Source organism: Chaetodon trifascialis, chromosome 15 (genome assembly GCF_039877785.1).
Source record: "Chaetodon trifascialis isolate fChaTrf1 chromosome 15, fChaTrf1.hap1, whole genome shotgun sequence".
Taxonomy (NCBI): domain Eukaryota; kingdom Metazoa; phylum Chordata; class Actinopteri; order Chaetodontiformes; family Chaetodontidae; genus Chaetodon; species Chaetodon trifascialis.
In genome coordinates, this window is record NC_092070.1 from 3,223,428 (window position 1) to 3,246,057 (window position 22,630).

A 22,630-nucleotide genomic window follows, 5' to 3' on the forward strand; every position below is an offset into this window, starting at 1 on the left:
AGTTGGCTTTACACCTTCAGGCACTAGTTCTTATGAATATGCCACTTACTTCCTCTGGTTGGACTGGTAATTAAATGGTTGGAACAATTTATTGCTGAGGGCACATTCAAAACCACCAAAATATTCTGTTGTGATTTGTGAATGAATGTGTTCAATTCATTTCATCAGACATGATTATCCCAGAGGACCTTTATAGGAAGAGGTGCCCATCATGTTTGTGTTGGCTTGATTGATTGTTGAGTCATTTCCTTTAGTCATTCATATGACGTATTACAAATCTGTGGAATAGATCTTGTGCCCAGAGGTAGTTGATGCCCAACTCCATCAAATGGAAAAAAGAACTGAAACGGATTGACCGCAGATGAGTAACAGTGGTTAAAATTTGTGTGTTGCAAAAGCAAACATTTTTATTAAATTATGAAGGCACTAAGTTGCTGTTGTACTGTCATAATGTTCCTTATTAGTTTGGGTAATAGGGCAAATGTTTTAATAACGTTATTATGGTTGTTACAATTAGTGAAAAAACTTTCTTAACAAATGGCCATGAGGCATTGTGCAAATACCAGAATATGTTAAGAGATTCAATGTGAGACTTAAAATGTTGTGCCTGACTGCAAAGAGCTTCACAAGCGAAAAATCAATTCATATTATATTAGTGAGTGAATCAAGTTGTATAATAAATAAAAGCCGTTCTCCGTTTGCTAAAACACAAACCTGAATCGAATCTGCGGTTCCTGAAAAGGTCAGAAACTACTGACGTAAACTGTCTGTTACTACTCCTTGGGGAATGTAGTTTTCTGGCCCTTGTGAGACTAAAAAGGCAAATGTTTTCGACTTTTGTATCAGACTTCACATCCCAGAGGTCACCGCGGGTAGCACGCCGACTGACGGGACGCATTATCTCACGCGGACTGTCTCTGGGAGTGCTGAGTCGAATATCCTTTCTGGCGTCTCAACGATAGTAACCGGCTGTTTTATTTCACCTGAATCGGAGACGAAAGATTACACTTCGAGTTGGGACGCTGTTAAATACTCCACGGGGTGACCTTAACATCGGGATTTGGGTGGACACTTACGGACAACAAGAACTGCGTAGCTCAAATCTCACAGTAGTGAAAATCCAAGACCCACGATGGACCCGAGAGACACTGCCCCTGATTCCTGGGAACAAGAGGACGATGTGGAGGCCACAATCGACGGACAGCTTGAATCAGCATTCACAACCCTCAATGTGAATGCTAAACCGTTTGTGCCCAATGTAAACGCCGCCGAATTTGTTCCGACTTTTGCCATGAAAGCACAGTCGGAAAATCTTGATCCTGCTGGTAAGTTCACAGTCACGTTGGGGAGCTACTTTAGCTAGCATTCAGCTAGCTGCTAACAGGATCCTGGGCTGGGTAGTTGCTAGCTTACTAGCCACTGTAAAGACACGCGTTCCATGAAGCGCGACAAACTAGCTAGCTGCTGTGCTGTTTGGTGTAGCTTTAGCAGTTGTGTTAGCTGGCGCTGTGTAACTTTGACTGCAACCAATATATCCTTTTTTACTTAGACGTTCGGCTACAAAGTGGTGATATATCTTGTTGAGCGCTGTCATAGCTGTCTTCAAAGTCATAAACCCAGCCGGCATTAGCTTGTTACAACTCACCGGCGGTAGCTAGCTAGCATTTTGGGTAGCTAGTGTGGTTTCACAATTGAGCGCCTGTGTCGCTCAGTGTTTAGTTAATGCGTTTTAGCAAAGTAATCGCTTATTCTAAATAGTAAATGAAACCAGGTAAGAAGCAGTGCTGGCAGTCATCAGTGTGATTTAGTAGCAGCTGAACTGTAACTAATGATAAAAGCTAAGCTAATCATTGGAAATAAAATAACGGTAGTTGGAACGTTAGGTGTTTGGTGTGACGTGGATGTTCTGACGCACAGCTGGTCAAAACTGGAGCAAAATGTGTCATTGGAAACCGCGTGAAGGGACATCAGAGACCTGGACGAGACTGAATCGGTAATAGCATGGCAATCCTCATAGGATAAGTGGTTTCAAAACCTTCTCCTACTGTCCCCTTGTAAGCCATGCCAGAACGATATGATCAAATGGAAATTTGTGCTCCAACATATGTGGGTGTTGGACATGAAAAACTGTTGAAAACTGCCTATCTTTCTCCAGCTTTGAGTTAAGGTGGCCTCTGAAGGCATAGTGAAGTCTGTCTGTGGAACATAAAGGAAATACATGCTTTCTGCTTTACCCACACACACACAGTATAGAAAAGAAAGCCACACTGTTCCTCTATATGAAGTCAGCCTGTAGCTTGAGGAATAGGCCAGGTGCCTTTCAAAAAACTTAAACATTAACTCATCCACTATTTCTTTTGCAGTTGCTGTTGAAAAGATAACCACCATGGATGTGTCAGAAAGTGCTGGTATGTATGGAGTGTGTGTATAAGCAGGGTTGCCTCTGTGCCGAATGTCACATACATGCTGTTACTGCTCGCCTCATTGTGCTGACATGTGAAGCCCACACTGAACGGATTAACAAAGCCTATAGTAACTCTTACATCATGAGTAACTGAGATCCGGTTACAAAAGTTCAGTTTGTGTGAAAGCTCCCCTTTCTATTTGTTGAAAATTTTTTATTCTTTTTCATTTTCACATTCGTTCATTCACAGCAGACAGGAAATGAGGGAGAGAGAGGGTATGACCTACAACAAAGGTTGGCAGCTAGAAGCGAACCAGTGATGTTACGGTGGCCATGTCGCATCAGCTATCAGTCTACTCCCATTCACCTTTGTGGAGCAGTATTTCTTTTAGCAGTGTTGGCTTATGTATCTACATCTGCCACAGGGTGGCCTTTTCTGTGTTTGACCACAAACTAACTGAATAGTGAGTTTGTAGCATGAGTTTATCTTTTGTTATGTCTCAGGCTTTCTGGATCTTGTTCTGTCACATTGACTGGGACTCTGTTTCATTATCACTTTTAACAGACATGACCTTGTTTTAGTGGGAGGCAATGTCGCAAAGTGTTCAGGAACATTACAGACTTGCAGTGAGCCCACCTTTCGAATTTAGTTGTGAACTTTTGAAATGTGATTATGAAATGTTTGTACTTCTTGCAATGGCAGATCTAGAAAGTAGTAGTGTGCAGTTACACTGGGTATTTTTTTCCCTTTCATAAAGGTTATTAGATGAAAGGTTTAGCAGAAAGCATAATGAAACATACAACAGCTGTGCTAGCATAGCAAGTGTCAGGATGCTTTAAGTGGCTGTAGTACTTGTTTTACTTAAGTGACTATCTCACAGAAGAAGGAAGCTTTACTGAAGATTAAGACATAAATGTAATGTAAGGTAGGGACTGCACAAAAGTGTGGGACTGTAAAATATTTGGTTAAAACCATCTAAACTAAGGTACTACATTACCATATCAATAAAATACAATTTTAAGGCAATAGTTTCCCACCTGGGGGTCAGCACCCCCGCAAGGGGCCACAAAATAGATCTGAGGGAGTTGTGAGGTAGTTTTCTCTCATCTTAAGATGTTTTGTTGAGAAATATTGCACATTTCACCTCCTCGGGTCTCAAAAACATTCAAGTGAAACACTCTGAAAAGGACACATCACTTTGTTTCCACAAGAAATTCATAATTCTCAAATAAATATTGTTTTTTGTGTGTGTCAATTTGAACTCCAGCTGTCCCTCCAAACATAATCTTAATGACCTGACACAAGTAGTCATCATAGAAAGCTCTAGCAGAGGCATAATATCTGTGACTGCACACACGGTTAATGTGGTTGATGTTTTAAAGTGTTTTTACATCATATTTCCCTTTTTGCTTCGTTAGAGGAAATCGTGATAAATTTCCAGCCTACATCTCATACACATCTTCAACTTCATCCTCAAGCCAGCATGAGATCTTCATTTGAAGCAGTGCCTTCTTACTAACTGAACTGCAGCTTTGCCCCTTTTCACAAGTCTTAGATATTAAAGTTTCAGACAATTTGAAAATGCACAAAAAAAGCAAACCTTTAAGGTCAGATGTTACTCCAACAGTCTGATCAAAGTATGAACATTTGTAACGTAGTTTGAATGCTTTTGCACATATTCACATAATCGAGCCAAATATGCTCCTCAAAGAAGATGCTGCATTCTCTTCTATTGTTTTTAAATCACAAGTGTGTGTTCCCCTGGATTGAAGACTGACTGGACTCAGAGATAAACAGAAGGCAGGACTATATATAATATATATATATAAGGCAGAGCTATATATATTATATATAATTCCAGTAGAAAAAAAAGCTGTCACTTCTTCACAGTGTGTCTGCCTGTGTAAAAAAAAAAAAAAAAAAAAAAAAAGGTTTAAATAGCTTTATAGGTAACTAGAACAGGTAAAACACACCAAACCAGGATCTGTTCACTGCAGTACAGCTGAACTGTGTAGGAGGCTTTATGTCAGAGCACTGTCACTGTTTCCTATTTTGTCTCCATCTTTGCTGTTAAGTGTTTGTTGCTGTGTTGTTGTAGCCCTACACCTCATGGAGGGAAAGATCAAACACTTTTCCCTACACTATGGAGGCTTTTCTCCTGACGCACTGCTGGTGTTTGTTTGTGTGATATATCATGATGGCTATATGAAGGTTTAATATATACTAGAGGTCTTCACAGGTTTACCGCGGGTCCTGGGTCTGTTTAACAGTATGTGTAATACCCGAGTGGATCTGAGGAGACTCTGCCGTGATCACATGTCGCTGACCATGATGGAAGTGCTTTGTGCGTGCATGTGTCTTATAACATTGTAACATTAGGATGAGAAAGTGTGGGATGGAAAATAAGGTGAAAAAACAACAAGAACCACAACAAGGCAGAGGCAAAGCTAACCTCAGCAGCCGTGGCACGGAATGAGCAATTATTGTGGGCCATTTTGGGGTAGGGCACAAATTGTGGGGGCTTTGAAGACTTGTACTATGTATCAGGCTGTTGTCAAACAGAAGCATAGAGCCTGATTGAATAAACATGGCATATAGAAATAGGAAAAGCCTCACTGGAACAGGTTGCAGCCACGATACAACATGAGTTGTTTAGCAGACATTTTTGTGCTAATGAATGTTAATGTAAACTGTGAAATGTAGTCCAACGCCACTGTTGTCTGTACTGTTTTATTTAGACAATCAAGAGTGAAGGACACTTTCCACCACAAACCAGCAGACCAGCTTGAATATTGTGGCAGCCTTGCTGGTTCTGTTGCTGCCAGCTGACAATGGTAGAAAATGTCTTTTACTTGAATCACAGGACAGTGTAGCAAAATAAAAAATGTATAAGAATGTGTAAACCCATTATTAAAGTTTTGTGTTTCAAAGTCAAGTGCTCACAGATAAAACATGTAATCTTTCCTGGCATCGTACTGTGCACAGGAAGAGTTTTTCTGACATGAATTTCCTTTATCCCTAAACTTTACTTTGGGCTGTTACCCCAATTTTTATTAAGAGTGCCTTTGCTTCTTCTCTTTTCTTTTGAAACATAGCACTGATCACAAGATTTATCAAGCTGTATTTTAACCGAATTTTGAGAAAATCTGCAATAGAAAATGCGAATGACTCCTTGTTTCCATGATGATTAGGTATAGGTTCATCAAGATAAGCAGTATGTGACAATAATTCTCCAGTTGGAAAACCATAATACCATTACAGAATAAGTGTGCAACAAGCTGATATAACTCAGAGTGCGGAGGGGATAAGACTGATATGACATTTTTGTTTGTTTGATGTATTAATGTGAGGAAGGTCAAATCGCTTCGTGGAAACATGCTTATAGTATGGCTTACTATTGAAAATTCGGCACAAATGTTTTCTTAAACATTAGGACTAATTGATTAGATTTTGGTGGTCAAAGGTCATTGTGGCCTCACAAAACACTCACACACAGAGCTCTGGAATTAACATGTTAATTGTGTCAGAATTTTGCATTAATGTCTCATAGGAGCGATGACGTTTTATGTATCAAAAGTGAAAGGTCAACTTCACTGTGACATAAAGCTCTGAAGGGAGACTGACCATATTTCACATTTGGTCAGAACCTGAATTGGTGACACTAATCTTGGAGGTCCCCTTTGAAACTGTGCTGATCGTAGAGATAATCTGTGCTGCCGAGGTGAAGATGTGTGTGAAGGAGCCATGTTTAGAGTTTGTAGCTACTTTCCACATCCATATTTAAAGCATTGTAGTTCACCTCAAGCTCATTGGTTCTCCTGATACTGAGCTTCAGGTGATTGTTGTTGCTCAGTGTGATGAAGCTCTCTGTCAGTCCTCTGGACTCCTCTGGAAAAATGGTCTCTAAGTGAAGACAGCATGTTTCTCACTGGAAATGATTGACTAAAATCATGCATGTCAATGTAGGGGTAGCTTTCATTTTGCTAAAAAAATGAACTTCAAAGCTTTTCATTAACTTCCTTCAAAGCCATCATTACATATATCATATGAGTCTGGGCAGACATGATGTAAACTGTAACTTTGAGTGGTTGGCAGAGGCATACAACCCTGAGCCGGTAATTCTAGTTATGCTTTGTTCGCATGTTTAATGCTAAGCTCTGTCTATATTTCTCCCTTTGAGTTGTTTTAAGTAGCTTGTCAAAACAAAAAGGCCTGAATGATGTCAACTATGTTCGTTGCTGTGCAGCTCCAATGGAGAACGGCGACACAGAGATGAGTGCAGAGGAACCGTGGGACCAGAAAGAGGCAGAGCCAAATGAGGAGGAGCCAGGAGGCAGGGATCGGGGCCCGGTGGTGCAAGCAACAACAGAGGAGACAGCTCCGGAGATGATGGAGGAGGAAGAGGAAGCGCCAGTGCCCAAGGTTCCACCTACACAGCCAGACGCCCCCAGGAAGGAGCACATCAATGTTGTGTTCATCGGACACGTAGGTCAGTGTGTACGCCTGTCTGTTGTAGGCCAGGAGGATGATATGTTAATGAAATGATTGTTCAGTCTGTTGGTGTCACCAGTTCAATGCTGCTCCCCCATCACGCTGCAGCAACAACAGACTGGTAGAAGATCTCCAACGTCTTGTACACGTTGAATGATCTGAGCCACCTCAGGAAACTGAGTCTGCTCATTATTTGTATTCATTTGTCTGGCAACTCAAAAACTGTCACAGTATTGTCTAATCTAAACATCCTCTGTGTGCTTATTGTCCAGATGCAGGCAAGTCGACTATTGGCGGGCAAATCATGTGAGTTCCAGTCTTCCTTTTGTGGTTCACTGCATTTCCTAATGAGTGAAATTACCTTCACCACATCAGGCCGTTAACATGTTGTGCCTTTGCTGTTCCCTTCCTCTCCAACAGGTATCTAACAGGCATGGTAGACAAGAGAACCTTAGAGAAGTATGAAAGAGAAGCCAAGGAAAAGAACCGGGAAACCTGGTGAGTGTTCACCCCGGTGTGTCTCAACTGACTGGCACTTTAAATCCAGAGCATGGAAACATGCTTTGATTATTAATTTTATTTACCCTGTTAATATAGTCAGGATCCATCTCTGTATGTATGTTCAGCTGCTTAGATCATTAGCATAGATGTTACAGAGAAATTAATATTGATGTGTATGTCACTGTTTTGAACTATTGGCCAATTCAACAATTGAATTTCTGTCTGCTAGGTATCTGTCTTGGGCTTTAGACACCAACCAAGAGGAGAGGGACAAAGGCAAGACGGTGGAGGTGGGCCGAGCATACTTCGAGACAGACAAAAAGCACTTTACCATCCTTGACGCTCCAGGCCACAAAAGCTTTGTGCCCAACATGATCGGTGGTGCATCTCAGGCAGACTTGGCTGTTCTGGTGAGTCCAGAAAATTACCAGTCACCTTAATGTGGAATATTAGGTCAAAACTTGACCAGTAGGCCTTTGTCTACCCAATAGTCTTGGTTAGCAGCAAAATGTCCCTTGGCGTAACCCTGTTTACATACATAGCATCTCAAGGACCATGAAAAGAGAGGCAATTTAAAATGCAATATTTGTCATTTTAAACATCGAAACATAGACTTCAGTTTGCTTGTCAGGAGATCAGCTACATCACTGATAAACATCAACAACCTAAATATAATTCCACTAATATTGATATTGAGTGCAACAACTAGTTGTTACTTCCAGGTGGTACACAATTTCAGACTTGTGCTTGACCCTCTCTCTACAGCCCAAGAGACAAAAATGGACGTAGTTTGATAAATATGAGGTTGAAGGATTGTGGATTTTTAAAGGCTGACATAATAACTAGTTTGGAGCAGGAAAAAGCCAATAGCCCATCAAAATGCAGATAAAGTCAAGAGGGTCCTCCTGCAGACGTCATGTCTTGGGGACCCTCAGTAAGCAAGCCAATGGGAGGAGAGTGGGGTCCCCACACTTGAGGTGTGTTACATAAGTGGGGGTGCACATAAGGTACGCAGTCATTTGAAAATGTACCTCAATTTAGCAGGCAGCAGCTGAGCTGGATGTTGGTTGTAGAATAGACAATGTCCTGAATGGGATCAGTTGGGGTGGACATAATAAATGGTTTGCACTGTGAAGCTGTTATATTCCAGCTGATGGTGGTAAAACACTGATGGATGCCATAATACTCAATGAAGTAACCTACTGTGAGAAATGTCCCAAATAAATAGACATTAAGTGGCATCTTTGGAATTCTGCCACCTGTCAAGAAACATCACGCTGAACGCGAGCAGAAGAAAAGACTTTTCTCTGACAAGTGGCTCCAAGATGTGCCGTGGCTCAAAGTTAACAATGAGAGCACCAAAATGTGGTGCGAGAGCTCGTTCACACCCACATCTAGCAGACACAACGGGTGTTTTATACCAGTTAATTTCAGTTTATCGTTGTTTGATCAACGCAAAAAGCTGAAGAAACACATGAACATGGCTCTGGCTCTGGAGTGTTGAGAGCAAAGTTGAAGTCCACTGATTTTGGTGGCTGCTCTTTGATGGATCGTAGGACATCACAAAACAAACAGTGAAACTGAAGCATTTCACAGGGAGGGAGACGGCAATGAAGACTGCGTTTAGAGAGGCCGCGCTATGCATGGGGTCAGTATCAAACACCGTCTCCTGTCACTCACCTGACGACCTGAACAAAAACGTGTGCACCCCTTCAAATAAGTCGAAAAGTGAATGGGCTACTACTGTTGTGGTTAAACTCGTTTTGGCTCAGAATTAAAGTCAACTGCTTCAGCAGTTTAACAACACTTACACTTTATGTAATTACCTGGTTGCACCTCACATATGGTTACCTCACTCTTTTTTTCTAAAGGAGATATTCACACATTCAGCCATCTCAGATGCAGGTGTGTTGGAAATCCTGCTATAAAATAAATGTTTCTAGTTTCTTCTCTCGAGACACCACTCTCTTCCCATTGTCTGGTCTGCAGTTGGACCCTTCTTGATAAAGTTACCTCAGCTCCTGTGGTCAAAAAGGATGAAAAGTACATTTAGTTTTTCCATCTGTCACTGTTTGTTTCTGTTGCTTTTAAATCAAAGGGCCACAAAACAACTGTAACCTGTGACGTCTTTATCGTATTAAAAGCATTTTTTCTTTTATTCAGATATGATCCTTTTTGTGACATCTTAGTCAGCTAAAGCAAGGAATCACCTTTTTATACCCTTTATGTTTTCATAGTACTTGGACTTACGAAATGAATGTGTTGACCCTCAGGTGATCTCTGCCAGGAAAGGCGAATTTGAAACTGGTTTTGAGAAGGGTGGACAGACTCGGGAGCACGCCATGTTGGCCAAAACAGCTGGTGTCAAGCACCTGATAGTTCTGGTGAATAAAATGGACGATCCTACAGTCAGCTGGAGCCTGGAGAGGTGGGTGGATGGATAGGAATGATCAAACAGGAGTGTAACAGCACGCAAACTTCATGGCTCATCTCTTAAACATCTGCGAAGTCAAGTTTATTTATAGAGCACATTCAAAAACAACAAACATTGACCATAATGCTTTGCAACGACTGGAATGATAAACACACAGACATCGATAAGAGGATATGAGTGAATTAATAATATTATATCTTGATAAAATCCCAAAACAAATAGCATTTCCTAAACAAGTGCCAGTCCATCCAGGGCTTTAAAAACCAAAGAATGGACTTCACAGGTACCCAGTGAAGAGACCAGCACAGAGGGATGAGGTCTCTCTTCCTGCTACCAGTGAGGAGAGTCACTTAACAGCAGCTCATTTGTATGATATCAAGTAATCTAAAATATCACCACAAGCATTAGGATGACTGTTTCTTATTCTCTTCCACAGAAGAGTGTTAACTTTTCCAAAGCACATTTGTCTTTTCAGCTGTTTCAAATGGTTTTCAGATCAGTCATGTGGTGAGTCCACAGTGATATTCCCTTCTTGCTGTAATTCGTGTATGCACCATGGTTCCTTTTTTGCTCACTGTTAGATCAGACGTCCCTAAAGTATTTCACAATACACCCCAAACCAGCAGAATTATGTGTGATCATTATTATTATTATTTTTTAAACAACATTTTGACTGTTGCTTCAAGTTTAAGAGACAGAAATACCCCAGTGTGGCACATGTGATGTCATAGCCTCACGCTGCAAGAAGGAGTGTGTGGAAAGCCGGTCATCAAGTCACCTTCAGGATTCAGGTTATAAATTGATAGGGCTTTCCAAAAGAATACATGCAATTAGACGCATGAGCTGCAGACATGCTCATGCCAAATTCAACAAGCTAACCAGCAAAATAAACAATAAGGCAAAATAAACTTGGAGTTTTGAAGTGTATCCTGCTTTGTTTTGGCCCTCATAGCAGTGTGAAGTAAAATGATTAGAAAACACATACTGGCTAAAAGTATTCCAGTTGTCGTGGGAACTAGGCATGGGCCGGTATGAGATTCTGATGGTATGATAACCTTAGGCAAAAATATCACGATTTCACTTTTTCACGGTATAATGATTACAACAAAAAAAAGAAAAAACTTTTCCATTGAACAGTCTTTTATTTTTAAATGATATATAGAACATGATGGAACATGATGTGTATTTAAAATAAATAACAATAATAAAAAATAACTGGACTCTTTCTAAATAAAAAATAAATAACAAAAAAATAAATGCAGTCCTTAATGCAGTCCTTTAACTGAGGCTAAACCTGCAACTCAAGTCACGACATAAATGAATTATTTTTAGTGGAAAAAAAAACCCAGCAACACAAAATGCAAATAAATGCAATCAGTAAACATGTGGCTCAAGATCAGAGCATAAATAATTGAAAAAAGTAAAAACACTTCTTAGATAATAAATAAATAAATAAATAAATAAATAAATAAATAAATAAATAAATAAATAAATGCAGTCAGGAGCCTAAAACTGAATCTCAACATGTTTTTGGAGACTTGTTTCTCAAATGTTTGCTGAATTGTTGGCTGACTTCAGTTTTTGATGTGGATGCCCTGTTGCTGCTACTGCTGTCCTAAAGAGAAAAATTAAGACAGACGTGAATTTAAACTGAATTTGTAATGACACAGCTTATACGAGCTAAACTTAATTGTAGCAGTAACGTAAAACATAACATTAAGCCTGTGCTTCTCTTCTTAGCGTCATGTCAGAGAGGAAACTAACTGGTGTTATCCATCTTAGCGAAACAAAACAAAACAAAAAAGTTATCCATCTTAGCATGCTAGTCACCTCATGCCTCAGTAACAAGCTTATTTCACTAATGCCAGACGCTAAGGGTAGCTCGTTCATTTCAAGACAGCATTAACTTTACCTTGAATTTAGCATATAGCGATGGGTGGTGCTCACATTTACAGCCAGAGGAGGCGATACATCATATTTGATGTATCGCCTCCTCTGGCTGGCTTTTGCACGATTTGGTCCTTTTAGATGGGGGAAAAGTTCAGGGGGGTTCGCCTCCTTCAGCCATCATACGGCCTGCAGAGCTGCCTGCTTGTACCAGCAACCGAGGGTGTGCAGGGGGAGGGGTACTTTACACTGCAGCTGCACACGACCTGAGGGACCTCCACTTTCTCTCTGACGAGACATCACATAAAAAAAAAATGGGCACTGATAATTGATTTAGATGTGATGAATTAATAAAAAGGAGGGATCTGGAGGTTGAAAAGGAAACTGAAAACTCACCTCACAAGTCTGAACATTGTTAATCACATCTTTGCATTGACTTGTTTTTTGTGAACACCAATGATCTGTCAGTAAAACGTAGCACGCATAACACTTCCTGCCACTGCCTCAAAATTGAAGGCAGCCTGTGGAGTTTTAGACCTCTTAGCACGATGGAGCTGCCTGTCAAGGATTGGGTCTCCATGTTGTTAAACTCAAGTGTGTGCACAAGGACTCACTGTACATTACTGCTGATGTCACCAAACAATTTCACTGATCAGCTGCTGGGAGTATGGTTAGACCCAATGTGACAGCAAAGGCAGGGGAAGGAAGTAAGGAAGGAAATAAACTCAACATTTGTTAGAGCCCAAAGATACACACAGTGTGTAAGTGTGCAAGTAACACTGAAACATAACAAGAAAACTTCACAGAGTAACTTAACAGCCAGCGTAAACAAATCCCACTGTCTGAGCGCACAAACTGGTCAACGTACACTTTGTTACACAACAATCGAAATCCATTCCACACTGGAACACACTGCGTATGATGCTGCATGTCTTGACTGGTGCTGTTCTTACAGTACTTATCCACTCTCTAGACATGCTTGAGGTAGCTGTTAGGGGTTGTAGGATTATTGGACTGTATAATACTGAGAGGTATCCCATTCTGGTAGAGGTATCTCCTCTTATGTATGTAGCACAACCTTGACATGAAGATTGCCAACACAGTGACTGAGGAGCTACGACATTTCTCACTATCCATCCCAGTACAAGGCCTCCATATACACATGAAATGTCTGCTGCCATATTTGTATTCATTCTTCTTTGAAAACGTTGACGTCCCTCCTGCTGTTGAACCCTTAGGTATGAAGAGTGTAAGGAGAAACTAGTGCCATTTTTGAAGAAGGTGGGCTTCAATCCGAAGAAAGATATTCACTTCATGCCGTGCTCCGGACTGACAGGGGCCAACCTGAAGGAGCCCACTGACATGTGCTCCTGGTATACGTAAGTCTCTCAACTTATGCCTGTCCGTTTGGTTTCTGTATAGATCAAAATGATTGTTCTTGTTCATCCATCTGTCCACATTTTGTCATTTCAGAGGTTTACCTTTCATTCCACACTTGGACAGTCTGCCAAACTTCAACAGATCAAGCGATGGCCCTGTCAGATTGCCCATTGTAGACAAATACAAGGTAAGTCTGAGTTTTTCCACCCCTGCTTGCTTTATACGTTCACACTGAAGCCCAGGAGGATATTTAATTTCAGTTGCCTGACATCAGGCATTTCCAAACACATTCTGCATTCAGAAAGCACAGAGCTGAAGACATGGATAACTGCTGCAGTTACAAAGGATTTAAGAATGCCTGGTTAGTGGTGACAGGGACTAGATACACGCGCAGGTGTGTTGGTCGGTGTCGGAATCTGCAGATAAACATATATTACTGTTATCAGTGCACAGGTTAGCTTCTAAAATGAGTGCAGTGACTGCCTGTTTGTTAAAGATTGACTCCCTGAGCTGGCTCACTGCTGCTGTTTTCATACTTGACTGTAAACTGTGATCAGAGTTGAGGAAGTGTATGTTTAATATGCAGATAGGCAGGTAAATGCTATTATCAAACATTTTGTCATAGATCTGTTTGTACAAAAACTGTCTTCTCTCTGACCCGACTCTTATTTTACATTCACATTGTGAACAGCTTGGCTTATGTGTGACTGACGGGAGTCGTCTCTTGCACTTGTCAGAGTCAGACATGAAAGCTGAATCATTCTGTGCACTCTCAAAGCGTGAGTTGAGTTTCCTGAGTGGCTGCACTCTACAGGAAAAAGATGAATCTGGTCTTTAGTTAACTGATGTGAACACGTTCTCACCTGCTCTGTTCTGCTCTTTGTCTGTCTGTCTCATCAGGACATGGGCACTGTGATTTTGGGCAAACTGGAATCAGGCTCCATCAGTAAAGCACAGCAGCTGGTCATGATGCCAAACAGGGTAAGACATCCCACAAAACCCCTTTTTCATCAGCTGCGACCCAGAAAGAGAAATTTAATGATGAAAGTATTTTTTTGGTTGTAAATAGTCTAACTGCAACAATCAAACACATTTCAATCAAGTTGCCACAGGAGCATCAAAAGACGGAAAGTTGATGAATGCTCCAAGAACACCTGTTTGGAACATTCCACAGGTAAACAGGTTCATTGGTAACAGGTGATAGTATCATGATTGGGTATGAAAGGGGCATCCTGGAAAGGCTCAGTCGTTCACAAGCAACGATGGAGAGAGGTTCACCACTTTGTGGACACTCGATTGTTTAAAGGATGTTAGTACATGGGCTCAGGAACACACCTGAAAGCATTGTCAGTAAACAGTTTGTGTGTAAATGACTGCATTCCTTTTTAATTCACATTTCACATAGTGACCAATTTTGTGGGGGGAATCGGCGATATATACATCTTTATAATTCCCCCCTCTCTCTCTGTTTGTCTTATTCCACGTTTCTCTGCTTGTGGTCTCATCGTGCAGCATGTGGTAGAGGTGTTGAGTCTCCTGTCAGACGATGTGGAGACAGATGATGCTGGCCCTGGAGAAAACCTCAAGCTGCGGCTGAAGGGCATTGAGGAGGAGGAGATCCTGCCTGGCTTTATCCTGTGTAATGCTGAGAACCTCTGCCACTCAGGGCGCACCTTCGACGCCCAGGTCAGTGTCACGCGGCAGCTCGAGGCTGTCATTTCTGAGCCACGGTTGACTGTGTTGTGTGCTGGATTTCCCTGCCGTCCTAACCAGCAGCCATTCTACACTCCCCCACCACCACCAGTCAGGATTCTCTTTAGCACAGATACAATAAGAGGTCTATCTCTGTGGAGGACATTTTTAGTCATAATTACTATTAAAAGTCCAAATAGAATATTAAAAGAATTAAAGTTAAGTAGATCATTTTACTATGCTACCAGGAATAGTCAGGCCATAGTTAAAATGATGATGAGAAAATATAAAGGGACATTGGGTCATTTGGCTATCACCTCACAGCCGCAGGTTTTATTACTGTTGCGCTCCTGTAGAGTTTCTCATTTGTTCTGCTGTCTTTGGAAAAATCTGCGAATCTATTGAGGCAGCAGAATTATTTGTATTTTCATTCAATTGGAAGTGGAAATAGACTTAACAGTCGTGTATTTTCATCGTGCTTCTATTTTTAGCATAATAAAACCACTCAACCATGCCTCAGCATGGCTCAGCAACGAGGCTAGCTCGAGCTTTGCCACTGGCCACAGCCCAGTTCAGATGATTCCCTTTTCTTATTTCCAGTTCAGTTTCATCTCTACAATTTAAGTTTTCAGCATTTCCATTTAAACTTTTGCTTTTAAAATGTTCTAATTTCAGCAGCAAATCTGCTAGAAGTAGAAGCACACACTGTAAAGTAGAACCAGTGTGTGTTGTTACTATGTTGTCATGTGAAGTCTGTTTATCTTTTGTGGTTAAGATAAGATAATACTTTGATTCCTGAGGGGAAACTCAGGTGCTGCAGTCAGCAGTTACAGGGAGTACAGAAATGCACAAGAGCGAAAAACAAGCAAAATACAATAAGCAAAATTTAACAAGGTTATTATAGATCATATAAGAAGTGTACAAAGTGAAATCAAATAGAAGACTTTAATAAAGTGCCAGAGTGAGAGGGAAAAGTCCTGAGTCTAGTAGTGTCCATTTATCCAGTGGTTACAGAATCAGCTGTGGATCTAATGTCCAGCTCGTTCTGTGACCCAGTGAGCACTCGTGGAAACATGAAGGCAGACTGCTGATCCAAAGCTGTGACACCAGGTGAAGCATGTCTGTCTGCAGGGAGCACGACAAGTCAGTGCAACAGCAAAAGCGTGGAGCTGAACCTCGTGCACTACAGTGCACTGCACTGCAGTGTAGTGTTACGTTAGTGTCGCAGGCCGCATGGGATGAGCAGAAGAAAAGCTAACTGCTAACATCACCACAGCTGCAGAAGCTCACATCAAACATGGACATATTAATGGTTAGTTCAGTGATGCAGAAAACTGATTCATCATCCTCCTTAATATCGTCTGGCTAAAGAATAAGATGCAGTAGTCCATACTATCATCCTGTCATTAAGAAAATCTGACCACAGCAAGGTCGCCAGGAACATGACTGTCAATGCTTATGATATGAAAAAAGTTGGTTAACCAGGAACAGTCAACTGAAACCTGTTGTCAGTAACATCAGTTACTGAACTGTAATACTGAACTAGGTGAGAGAAGTTCAATGTTGTGTGCAGAAACAATAGAGAGTGTTACTCCATCAGTAAATCAGTCTGTTTAAGGCTGTTACATTAGCTGGTTGTCACTGTTAGCAGCTTCTTCTGGCAGACACACATGACAGTATTGCAAGAAGATGATTTTTGAAGCCATTGCCAGATAAGTAGTGGTCCTCCCTCTGCCCCTGCACACTCTACGTGCTCCCTTTTCTAAGTTTTCACTGTAGTGTGCTCGTATGCGGTCGTCAGCCGTTCCTGCTGTGCAGCCTCCCTCCAGCCTTTGGACCACACCTTCTCAATTACATACAGCTTGAAAATCCAAATGGAATTTTAAAATGCCAAATTGTGCAAAGTGTAAATTTAAGTATCTCTTTTAGCCTTTCCATGACCCATGAGTTGCATATTGGATGTTTCCCTTTGCTTATTTCTACTTTCAGTTTCATCTTTACAATTTAGGCTCTCAGTCTGAACATTTCCATTTCAGCTTTTTTCATGGTCACATTTTCAAATGACTGTTTCCATTTCTTTCTGCTTTCTCTGTGTCCTTTTTTCCTTTTAATTATGGTCTGATTATTCCTGGTAGTGTAGTAATTGTGTAATCTTTTTGAATTTGTGAAGTTGGCATCAAAAAGGAATCAGATTGATGTGAAACTGACACTATGTTCAGGCTGCAGTACAGACGTACAATACAAACACCTGGGGTCACTTTTAGCAGCAGTGCATCTGGTTCAGCTGGTGTGGTTATTTGTTTTAAATGTTTACATCACTCCAACTCTGTTCTTCACAGATTGTCATCATTGAACACAAATCCATCATCTGTCCAGGTTACAACGCAGTCCTTCACATTCACACCTGCATTGAAGAAGTGCAAATTACGGTAGGATTTCAACTTAACTGTCAACATAACGCAGTCACAGATTGAAAGTCCTTACCACCGCGGCCTGGGTTCAAATGAGGCCCGGGTTCTTTGCTGCATGTCATCCCGTCTCTCTCCAGCTGTCCAAAAACATAATTTAAAATAAAGAAACTGTTCAGGAATGACCTGTTGAAGGGTTAGAAGACATGTGAACAAACACTTTTGGTTTAACGGATGGAGAAACAGGTGAATGCTTCTGATGAATACCTGTGTATGTACTGACATTCTGCTACTTTTGCGCTGTCTGCAGGCCTTAATTTGTCTGGTAGACAAGAAGACAGGAGAGAAGAGTAAGACACGACCACGATTTGTCAAACAGGACCAGGTCTGCATCGCCCGTCTGCGCACGGCAGGAACCATTTGCCTCGAGACTTTTAAAGACTTTCCTCAGATGGGACGGTTTACCTTACGGGACGAAGGTAGAGCTTCTGCAGACGCTGATTCATTAAGCTCCAATGAATATTCAGGGTGCAGCTTATTTTTAGCTGTTCCTGGTGAAAATAGCAGCAGATTAAGTTTGGTTTCACACTCATTTTCCACTCTTATTCCAAAGTATTTCAAAAATGTTATTTTTATATGGATCATCTAAACAGCATATCAGGGTTTGTCTTTTCAAATTATGCCTCATTCTGAATGCAGCATTTTCCAATGAAGATGTGTGATACACCCACATTAACCGAGTTTCAGGAGTGTTCTTTGGTCATGTGTACAGCGCATTAGGAATATGCATCTCAGTTGGGGTTTTACCCAAGTTTGCAACACACGGCCTCTTGCCCATCAGGTCTTGCACTGAATATTAGTGGATCATTCATTTTTATGTAAATGGATTGGAGTAGGAGTTGTCCTTTTCAGAAGGAGGGCAAAAACAGGAATGTTTTGTGCATGTAAACACAGTCAATGATGAGTTTGTTCTTAGGTTACTGGGCTCTCTGCAGCTGCTGCCTTTATGCAGACAAGCATGTCGTGACAGGACACATCATTCTGTAACACCACTGTGTGACTGCCAGTGGCCTCTGTTTCTGTCATCAGAGCAGAGCAGTGACTCTTCTCTAGAGAAATGATCAGCTGATCACCTCAGATCACTTCAAGAATTTCCCTGTCGACTGGTGCTTCATATGAGAGCAACATTTGAATCTGTCGAACTTCATAGTTATGAGCCAGAGCTCAGTATTCTGCTGTCAGTAGCTGAAGTACAGGAAGCTGCAGCTGTTAGCATTGAATGTGTTGGATACATTTAATTAGCATTAGTGTTGGAGTTTCAGAAGAAACTGTCGTGTTTCTACCTTCCCTGGTAGAATTGCATTAATTGTATTAGTTTTAGTGAAGCTGAACAGAAATGTGATGCTCTCTTTTTGTTTGCGTGTTTCAGGTAAGACCATCGCCATCGGTAAGGTGCTGAAGCTGGTTGCTGAGCGGGACTGAAGACGACTGCTGCCTGAGAGTCCTGGAGAGAAGGAGCGGGCGGAGCTCGGTCATAACCCGCCCAAACTGTTGTCAGCGGCGACGGCACCTCCCTGTCACGCCCCCTCTGCGTGCCGAAGAACAGCGTCAGAAAAAAAACTCATGTGAAAAGAAAACCTGTTTTTAAGCAAATGACAAACCAAGATGAAGTCCACACGAGTCAGCTTTCTCATATTGAGAGCTCAGCTATGCCATTTCAGGGTTAGCCCTCCCTCCACCTCCCCCACCTCCCGACTCTGGTCTGCTCATCATTACATGATTTTTTTTCTTCCAGATATTTTTGTTTTTTCTTGCTTTCATAAATGACAATGACAAATGGCAGAAGTTATATCTGTAAACAGATGTGGACCAGGGTTTTGCTTGGAATATATAAAATGATTTTCTGAAGTAAATTGCAAAAGAAATTGTTTGAAAGAACTTATCCAGTTGAAACCAAAACGTTTATCTTGGGTGTACATGTCTCCCTTTGCTTTTACCCACTTTTTGGTTTCTCATGTTGCGTTCTGGCAGTGTGCTTGAGCGTGTTCAAATGTTATTAAAGCAAACAACTATGACAATAAAATAATAAATTGGGAAAACAAAGCGTGTTCATTCGCAGAGCACATTTCAGTGTCTCGTTTCACAAAGTGCCAGTTAGTTACATGAAACTCCTGACAAATGGTTGCTTTCAAATGCAGTTTTCAGCTTTAAACATTGTTTGGAGACATCTCGGTGATCAATTGTACTCTTAGAATACTTACTCTGTGCAACTGGGCTGTTCCAGTAAATAGATGGAGACTATATTATATGTATCAGTCTGTATATGTGCAAGCTGATGGGTAACAAATGTCAATTCAGAAATACCAAATATGTTTGAGATCAGTCTGAAACAGTGTCACCATAACATGGTTTGTCCACCAGAGGGTGCTGACAAGGTTATTGTGACTAAAATGTCCTTAAGACTGCGTATCTTGGTCACTCAGAGTTATCTAAGGTTTGGCTGTGTCTTCTCTGCATTCTGTGCTCCATGGCTGGAGCACCTGCTGTTGTGCATTCAGCTGATCAGCCTTCAGGACGTGTGGATAAGTGACTGAGCTGACAATAGAAGCCGCCTCTGAAGACTCCTACCACAAGACGTATCACTCATGTAGGCTGATCAAGTCCACTGATGAAGAGCAAATACACCAGCAGGTGGTGTGTCCATGCGGCTCGCTGCCACAGTAAGTGATGATTACTTTAAGGTTTGTAAGGCAGCTGGTGTATATTTGAATTTAAAGAGGCCTTATTTAAAGAATTGCAGTGTTGTGTTTCATACATGCCAAAGATTTAATTGAGATTTTATTAAAGGGGATCACAGCTGATTATAACAGCTGGATGGATTTGTTCAGGGCTGTATCTGCTGCAGATCTTTTGCTACTTAATGTAGGGAATTTTTAATCAGAGTATTTTTGGATTGTTGTGTTGCTTCTTTTTTATCTGTAGAATTAAGACTTTCTGAAATTAGTGTAATTTTCTTCTGTTCTATACTGTGTATCATACGAGAATATCACTAATCCTCATGCAGATGGATTAGTTTGATGCTGTGGGTCTGGGTGCTGGGTGCTTGGTGAGCTCAGTGCAGTGGGTGTGGCTTTCGTGAGAGCAGTTGTCCAGCGGCAGTCAGTCTGTCATCACTGCCTGTCCAGCAGGGAGACACACAGAGAGGCTTTAGGTAAGTTGGAGATGACTATGTAACATTTTATAAGTTCATACTGACCTCACACTATTCCACACTCCTTCGGAAGTCCAGATGTTGTAGTTGTTCACAGTGAATTTGCTGTTGTGCGTGGTGATAGTTTAAATGGAGTTTAAGTGGAATTCAGGCACATTTTTTAGTTTAGTTTACAGCTTTAACAAGTTTTTTGTCAAAGTATAGAGACAGACTTACACATTACTGGTTTTCGGTCTTTTCATTGGATTTAATGGATTTGTGGATGATAAGAAAAAAATAGACGTGTGGTGTTATCTGTGGTGTGATGCATCTAATCTGTCCTCCAGTGTGAACATGCTCTCCACCGCAGTCACCATATCAATCATGGATCCTTCCTCCCAGGAGGTGGAGGACACTGAAGCCTCCACACCGCTTAACCCCTTTCAGCAGGATGGGTGTCCCTCCGCCGTCGGGGCTCCATCCTGCTGGCTCCTCTTCTTTAAGCCCATCGCGGCCATTGGTGTTGGCACACTGCTGTTTGGATCGGGTACAACCTGGTCCCTGCTCTACTTCACCCAGGTGGGTAATGTACCCTACCTCCTGGGGCCCCTGCTCCTCTCTGTGGGGTTGATGTTCCTGGTCACTGGCCTGGTCTGGATCCCCATGCTCAAACAGAGCTTAGAGCACCATGCACTCACCAAGGTCAATCATGGCAAGGGGCTCCAAGTGGAGCACAGACATCACTGATGGGGAATACTGGAACCACTGGGACTGATGAACCATCTGTTTTGAAAGCACAGAGCAGCAGTACAAAACTGTGTGACAATCATGGTTTGGGACAGACTTCTGATAAACATAATGACATCGACTTGCCTCATGGGTGTGTAGGATCCAGTGTTTTTTGCAGCTTGACCCAAACCAGGAATTTAAAATCAGGATTTCTCAGCCTCTGCTGCTGCTTCATTTTAAGCATTCATAATTTTAATTTGTCTCACCCGATAATCAGACTGACTTAGCATTTTGTTGCCCTTCATTATGCAGTCTGACATCATGTTCATGTCAAGGCCTTTTCTGTTTGGTGGGCTAATCAGTTGATGCCATTTTCACTGCAGCCAGGATTTTCGGGATACTGAGGTCATTGAATCTCCCTTCCACCAGAAAAAAAAGTATTATCTATCTAGCTGGCTGCTCTGCTTTATCGTGTGAATATTCTATCTCCCAACATGAAGGCCTCATTCAATTTGTTTACTATTATTATTATTAGTATTGTTATTATTATCTGTCCTTTCTGCTCTGTTTGGTAGTGACAGCTAGAGAAATACAGGGGAGAGAGCAGGTGATATGCAGCAAAGGGCTCGGGAAGGTAAGGCTGTGGTAAGGATAAAATATCAGACATACTTAATACATGGTATGTCCTCTGTGAGGTGAGCTACCAGGGTACCCCAGTCCAATGGGTTTTTAAATGCTTCATTTATTCTCATTTATCATTAAGAAAGAATTTATTTATCTCAGTAATGACCACTTCATAACCACTTTAAATCTGTCTTTACTGCATATCTGCACAGTGCCAGGAATCCAATTCTTTTTGGGAAATAATGAATCTTTATTTATTGGTCTAAAACGAATCAACATTGAATGTATTACTAAAGGAATAGCAGAATAAGCCTTTAAAACTAACAGATGATGTATAATTTTAACTGCCACCACATTTGAATGCCTCAAATTCCGAGAAATTTGGGGGTTTTCCTGTGATACATTGGTAGATCATGACAGTTTGTTAAACATATAGCTTCTTGTGGAAGCTCAACGGTAGGATTCAGTTTTCTTGTGATTCATAAGGAGAGTATTGTGATGAGACTTAGTTTTTATTTTGTTGTATTTCAGTGAAATCTCATCGCCCAGCCAGCTATTTGTTTGTTATGTCAATTTAAGACTTGTTATTCCTGTAAATCAACTTACAGCAATGCAGCCATGTCCCTCTTATTCATGCTCTGACTCAGAGAGATGGCGCCTCCCTTCTTAATGCCACGAACAAGCTCTGATTGACTACTTGCTGGCCAATGAGCAACAGCCACCAGTGAGCACATTACCAGACCTATCTAAATGCTTTTGTGGTTCCCCAACTTTACGGAAGTGCAATCTTACCTCAGTGGAGTAACCTTCAGGTGCTGTCCCTCCTTGTAACCAAATGGACTAAAACATGAAAAAAAACACTCATTAAGTTTTGATGTGTTAAACAGTA

General features: G+C 41.3%; 2 protein-coding genes across 2 annotated transcripts; both read left to right on the forward strand.

Moving 5' to 3' along the window:
• Window positions 1–877: 877 nt before the first annotated feature.
• gspt1l (G1 to S phase transition 1, like) lies at window positions 878–19,293 on the forward strand. Its single transcript, XM_070981211.1, has 14 exons — window positions 878–1,325; window positions 2,364–2,408; window positions 6,652–6,894; window positions 7,169–7,202; window positions 7,317–7,394; window positions 7,627–7,807; window positions 9,671–9,825; window positions 12,957–13,097; window positions 13,192–13,285; window positions 13,999–14,079; window positions 14,611–14,784; window positions 17,130–17,219; window positions 17,509–17,677; window positions 18,628–19,293. Exons 1-14 carry the CDS (start codon window positions 1,133–1,135, stop codon window positions 18,678–18,680), a joined length of 1,731 nt encoding a protein of 576 aa, XP_070837312.1. The 5' UTR covers window positions 878–1,132; the 3' UTR covers window positions 18,681–19,293.
• Window positions 19,294–20,363: 1,070 nt separating this feature from the next.
• Window positions 20,364–21,184, forward strand: LOC139343868 (phosphoinositide-interacting protein-like). The gene is made up of 2 exons (XM_070981701.1): window positions 20,364–20,409; window positions 20,736–21,184. The coding sequence occupies exon 2, from the start codon at window positions 20,743–20,745 to the stop codon at window positions 21,133–21,135; it is 393 nt and encodes a 130-aa protein (XP_070837802.1). The 5' UTR covers window positions 20,364–20,409; window positions 20,736–20,742; the 3' UTR covers window positions 21,136–21,184.
• The last annotated feature ends 1,446 nt before the right edge of the window (window positions 21,185–22,630 follow it).